This window comes from Heterodontus francisci, chromosome 17 (genome assembly GCF_036365525.1).
Source record: "Heterodontus francisci isolate sHetFra1 chromosome 17, sHetFra1.hap1, whole genome shotgun sequence".
NCBI lineage: Eukaryota > Metazoa > Chordata > Chondrichthyes > Heterodontiformes > Heterodontidae > Heterodontus > Heterodontus francisci.
In genome coordinates, this window is record NC_090387.1 from 93,932,788 (window position 1) to 93,939,089 (window position 6,302).

Below are 6,302 nucleotides of genomic sequence, written 5' to 3' on the forward strand. Positions count from 1 at the left end.
TGATGTGTGCAGTATGATGTCTGCAATGGGATGTCTGCAGTATGATGTGTGCAGTATGATGTCTGCAATGGGATGACTGCAGTATGATGTCTGCAATGGGATGACTCCAGTATGATGTGTGCAGTATGATGTCTGCAATGGGATTCTGCAGTATGATGTCTGCAATGGGATGACTGCTGTATGATGTGTGCAGTATGATGTCTGCAATGGGATGACTGCAGTATGATGTGTGCAGTATGATGTCTGCAATGGGATGTCTGCAGTATGATGTGTGCAGTATGATGTCTGCAATGGGATGACTGCAGTATGATGTGTGCAGTATGATGTCTGCAATGGGATGACTGCAGTATGATGTGTGCAGTATGATGTGTGCAGTATGATGTCTGCAATGGGATGTGTGCAGTATGATGTGTGCAGTATGATGTCTGCAATGGGATGTCTGCAGTATGATGTGTGCAGTATGATGTGTGCAATGGGATGAATGCAGTATGATGTGTGCAGTATGATGTGTGCAGTATGATGTCTGCAATGGGATGTGTGCAGTATGATGTGTGCATTATGATGTCTGCAATGGGATGTGTGCAGTATGATGTGTGCAGTATGATGTGTGCAGTATGATGTCTGCAATGGGATCTGTGCAGTATGATCTGTGCAGTATGATGTGTGCAGTATGATGTCTGCAATGGGATGACTGCAGTATGATGTGTGCAGTATGATGTATGCAGTATGATGTGTGCAGTATGATGTCTGCAATGGGATGACTGCAGTATGATGTGTGCAGTATGATGTCTGCAATGGGATGTCTGCAGTATGATTTGTGCAGTATGATGTGTGCAGTATGATGTCTGCAATGGGATGACTGCATTATGATGTGTGCAGTATGATGTCTGCAATGGGATGTCTTCAGTATGATGTGTGCAGTATGATGTGTGCAATGGGATGACTGCAGAATGATGTGTGCAGTATGATGTGTGCAGTATGATGTCTGCAATGGGATGACTGCAGTATGATGTGTGCAGTATGATGTGTGCAGTATGATGTCTGCAATGGGATGACTGCAGTATGATGTTTGCAATGTGACATTTGCGGATGTCAATCCTGTATTGACAACATCTGTTATTTCATTGCCAGCTGTGGCTCACTGGGGAGCACTGTCACCTCTCAGACAAAAGGACAGGGCTTCTGGACCCATTCACACAAACTAGAGCGTAAAATCCAGCCTGAGACTCCATTGCAGTGCTGAGGGAGTGCTGAACTGTCGGAGGTGAGACATTAAACTGAGCTACGTCTGCCCTCTCAGGTGGATGGAAAAGATCCCATGGGTTTATTTCAAAGAAGAGAAGGGGGTTATCACCAGTGTCCTGGAAGAAGAAGGCTTATGTTAGGATGAGACGTGAAGGCTCAGTTAGGGCGCTTGAGAGTTACAAGCTAGCCAGGAAGGATCTAAACGGAGAGCTAAGAAGGGATCAGGGAAAACCCTAAGGCTTTCTATAGGTATATCAGGAATAAAAGAATGACTAGAGTTAGATTAGGGCCAATCAAGGATAGTAGTGGGAAGTTGTGTGTGGAATCAGAGGAGATAGGGGAAGCGTTAAATGAATATTTTTCGTCAGTATTTACAGTAGAGAAAGAAAATGTTGTCGAGGAGAATACTGATATTCAGACTACTAGGCTAGATGGGATTGAGGTTCACAAGGAGGAGGTGTTAGCAATTTTGGAAAGTGTGAAAATAGATAAGTCCCCTGGGCCAGATGGGATTTATCCTAGGATTCTCTGGGAAGCCAGGGAGGAGATTGCAGAGCCTTTGTCCTTGATCTTTATGTCGTCATTGTCGACAGGAATAGTGCCGGAAGACTGGAGGATAGCAAATGTTGTCCCCTTGTTCAAGAAGGGGCGTAGAGACAGCCCTGGTAATTATAGATCTGTGAGCCTTACTTCGGTTGTGGGTAAAATGTTGGAAAAGGTTATAAGAGATATGATTTACAATCATCTTGAAAAGAATAAGTTCATTAGCGATAGTCAGCACGGTTTTGTGAAGGGTAGGTCGTGCCTCACAAACCTTATTGAGTTTTTTGAGAAGGTGACCAAACAGGTGGATGAGGGTAAAGCACTGGATGTGGTGTATATGGATTTCAGTAAGGCGTTTGATAAGGTTCCCCACGGTAGGCTGTTGCAGAAAATACAGAAGTATGGGATTGAAGCTGATTTAGTGCTTTGGATCAGAAATTGGCTAGCTGAAAGAAGGTGGTGGTTGATGGCAAATGTTCATCCTGGAGTTTAGTTACTAGTGGTGTACCGCAAGGATCTGTTTTGGGGCCACTGCTGTTTGTCATTTTTATAAATGACCTGGATGAGGGTGTAGAAGGGTGGGTTAGTAAATTTGCGGATGACATGAAGGTCGGTGAAGTTGTGGATAGTGCTGAAGGATGTAGTAGGTTACAGAGGGACATAGATAGGCTGCAGAGCTGGGCTGAGAGATGGCAAATGGAGTTTAATGCGGAAAAGTGTGAGGTGATTCACTTTGGAAGGAGTAACAGGAATGCAGAGTACTGGGCTAATGGGAAGATTCTTGGTAGTGTAGATGAGCAGAGAGATCTTGGTGTCCAGGTACATAAATCCCTGAATGTTGCCACTCAGGTTAATAGGGCTGTTAAGAAGGCATATGGTGTGTTAGCTTTTATGAGTAGGGGGATCGAGTTTCGGAGCCACGACGTCATGCTGCAGCTGTACAAAACTCTGGTGAGACCGCACCTGGAGTATTGCATGCAGTTCTGGTCACCGCGTTATAGGAAGGATGTGGAAGCTTTGGAAAGGGTGCAGAGGAGATTTACTAGGATGTTGCCTGGTATGGAGGGAAGGTCTTACGACGAAAGGCTGAGGGACTTGAGGTTGTTTTCGTTGGAGAGAAGGAGGAGACGTGACTTAATAGAGACATATAAGATAATCAGAGGGGTGGATAGTGAGAGTCTTTTTCCTCGGATGGTGATGGCAAACACGAGGAGACATAGCTTTAAGTTGAGGGGTGATAGATATAGGACAGATGTCAGAGGTAGTTTCTTTACTCAGAGAGTAGTAGGGTCGTGGAACGCCCTGCCTGCAACAGTAGTAGACTCGCCAACTTTAAGGGCATTTAAGTCGTCATTGGATAGACATATGGATGAAAATGGAATAGTGTAGGTCAGATGGTTTCACAGGTCGGCGCAACATCGAGGGCCGAAGGGCCTGTACTGCGCTGTAATGTTCTATGTTCTATGTTCTATATTTATCCCACAATCAACATCATTAAAACAGATTAACTGGCCATTAACACATTGCTGTTTGTGGGATCTTGCTGTGCACTAAATGCCTGCCATTTTCCTACATTACACCAGTGACGACACTTCAGAAGTAGTTCATTAGCTGTAAAGTGCTTAAGGATGTCCTGAGATGGTGAAAGTCATGATAGAAATGCAATTCTTTCTTCCTTTCCCATGGGCTGTGGTACATTTTGAACTTAAACTCACTGATAGTTCAGAGCTGTGTCGCAGAGGCAATGAACCAATCAGGAAGCTCAATTCTTCTCATTGGCTTTCTGCTAGTGTCAGATACAGAAGTTGTGTGATTGCGTCAGGGAAATGAGCTGACACTGATACTAAGAAACACAGACTGAGAAGTTCCAGCCCATTCCATGCTACTTAACCCAAGAACTCCCATTCACAGAACAACATGTACTTCCCATTTCAGGAGAACTTTCATTGCTGGTGAATTGGTAAAGTTCCAGGGTGTCTCCGTATTGCTGAATCGGTGTGGTTTTACACTATATAAACCAGCAGGTAACAAGTCATTCCTCATCTTGTATTCACTCATCAACACTGAGCATTTCCAACTTGGGAAAGGACAAGATGAAGACAGCTCTCTGTGTGGCTGCTGTTTTAGGAACACTGGTTATCTGCTCTATCCAGGATGTTGCTGCTGCACCAGGTAAGAAGAGAGAGACTTCCATATTTCCAATATTCTCCTAGGACCTGACAATCACCAAAACTGTTTAAAACATTTTCCAAACCCACTGCTGGGTTCCATCGACTGCTTGTGTTATTTATCAGTGCTAATGTAATTATTAATCTCACTCTGTTCAGAAGAAGCTGTGGACTGTGAAACAGCAATTACAATGGGAAGCACAGCACAGAAGGAGGCCATTCAGCCCATTGAGCCTGTGCCAGCCCTTTGAAAGAGTGATTAAATTAGTCCCACTCCCCTGCTCTTTCCCCAAAACCCTGTACATTTTCCCATCTAGATCACAACAACCCGCTGTGTAAAAAATTCTCTTCCTCTCCCCTCTGCCTCCAGAAGGAGCAGTTGAGGCAAATAGTATTGTCTTTAAAGAGAAGCTAGATAATCACATGAGGGAGTAAGGAATAGGAGGATATGTTGCTGGGCTGAGATGAAGTACAATGGAAGGAGGCTCGTTTGGAGCATAAACACCAGCAGAGAACATTTGGGCCGAATGGCCTGATTCTGTCTGTAGACTTGCTGTATTTCTATGCAGAAACATAGAGGATAATGTTTCTCTCAGTGAGAATCTGCTGATGATCCCCACCCGTGTTTAACTGTGTCCATTCCTCCCTTTCATTCTAGCTGGTGCTGTAACAATCGAATGCTGTGAGAAATTTAAGACCACTCGTATTCCTCACAAAAGGCTTGCAAGCTACAAGAAAACAATTGGCTGCTCCACTCCCACCGTTATGTAAGTCTTTAAACATGTTTTATCTGAGTGTGTTTAAATTAAAAGTTTGGAGCTGGTGTCTCTGACTCTCTGATAATCACACCTCATTTCTCTGTTTCAGTTTTACAAACAAACGGAATATGACAATTTGTACGAAAGCGACAGAGGAATGGGTTAAAATCGCAGTGGCATTTCTGGAAAAGGGCCTGAAGAATTGAAGAGAAGAAGGAATTGAAAGCACAGCACTTTTAAACCATTTAAAATACTTTGACTGTTGAAGTGGCACAATATTCTACTGGATTGGAGACAGAATGTGGAAGGTGTTTCAGGAGTTGCTCCACAAACTGATTCTCTGATCACTTCCAACGTTCCAGTTTCTGTGATAATTAATACTAAAGATTCTCAATGTAATTTACACAGGGAACGTTAGTTACCAATGAGCAAAAGTGACTGAAACAAGATGGTACAACTGGGAGACAGGGTGTGGGTGGCTCAGACACTGGGAGACAGGGTGGGGGTGGGTCAGACACTGGAAGCCAGGGTTGGGGTGGGTCAGACACTGGAAGCCAGGGTTGGGGTGGGACAGACACTGGGAAAGAGATTGGGGGTGGGTCAGACACTGGGATTCACCGACTCCGATTCCATTGATAATCTCAGTGTTTTTACTATTTGCGCCCATCATTTCCCTCATTGTTTTGCTGATTTCTATGAAATTAAACTGTGACGGTGAAATAAAGGATATTTTTGAGCAATGTTCCTGTTGTTATCCTGTCTCTCACCAGCTTCCTTCTACATTTTTATTAAGCAGACAAACAGGTTAGAATTTCCTCACAGCTTTTATCTTCGTGTTCTTGATCACTTTCCGTTCATATATTTACACAGTGTGAGCTGATTGGTCATGGCAGGGTGGATGGTCAGAAGGGATTATATTCATTTACATATATTTGCATAGTATTCACATGTTATTTGCAGTACAGAAATGGGTCATTCAGCCCAACGTGTCCGTGCTAGTGTTTATGCTCCACACGGGACTGCTCCCACCCTTCTTCATCTCACCCAACAACATAACCTGCTATTCCTTTCACCCTGATGTGTTCATCTAGTTTCCCTGTTGATATGTTTATATTATTCACCACAACTACTCCATGTGACAGTGAGGTTCACATTCTAACCATTCTCTGAGTAAAGAAGTTTTTCCTGAATTCTTTATTGAATTTATTCGTCAGGGTGAACAGCCAGAGGTTGTGTTCCATATCAGAGCTAATGACATAGGCAGAAAAAGGCATAAGGTCCTGTAGGCAGATGTTAGCAAGCTAGGAAAGAAATTAAAAAGTAATAACTAAAGATTCCTCCTGGTGCCACTCACTAGTGAGTACAGAAATAGAAGGACAGAGCAGTTGAATGCATGGCTGGAAAGATTGTTCAGGAGGGAGGGATTTACATTCCTGAGGCATTGGGACCGGTTTTGGGAGAGATGGGACCTGTACAAATCAGACGGGTTGCACCTCAACATGGCCAGGAACAATATCTTGGTGGGAATAGTTCTTCGTGCTGTTGGAGAGGGTTTGAACAAGCTTGGTAGGTGAATGAGACCCAGAGT

The 6,302-nt window shown here is 43.8% G+C and overlaps 1 protein-coding gene across 1 annotated transcript; it reads left to right on the top strand.

Moving 5' to 3' along the window:
- Window positions 1-3,697: 3,697 nt before the first annotated feature.
- LOC137379289 (C-C motif chemokine 7-like) lies at window positions 3,698-5,456 on the top strand. The gene is made up of 3 exons (XM_068050021.1): window positions 3,698-3,960; window positions 4,615-4,723; window positions 4,824-5,456. Exons 1-3 carry the CDS (start codon window positions 3,882-3,884, stop codon window positions 4,918-4,920), a joined length of 285 nt encoding a protein of 94 aa, XP_067906122.1. The 5' UTR covers window positions 3,698-3,881; the 3' UTR covers window positions 4,921-5,456.
- The last annotated feature ends 846 nt before the right edge of the window (window positions 5,457-6,302 follow it).

Coding starts and splice junctions, on each gene's coding strand:
- LOC137379289 (XM_068050021.1), top strand. CDS start 3,882: ATGAAGACAGCTCTCTGTGTGGCTGCTGTTTTAGGAACACTGGTTATC. Junction 3,961..4,614: donor GGATGTTGCTGCTGCACCAG/GTAAGAAGAGAG, acceptor CTTTCATTCTAG/CTGGTGCTGTAACAATCGAA. Junction 4,724..4,823: donor TGCTCCACTCCCACCGTTAT/GTAAGTCTTTAA, acceptor TCTCTGTTTCAG/TTTTACAAACAAACGGAATA.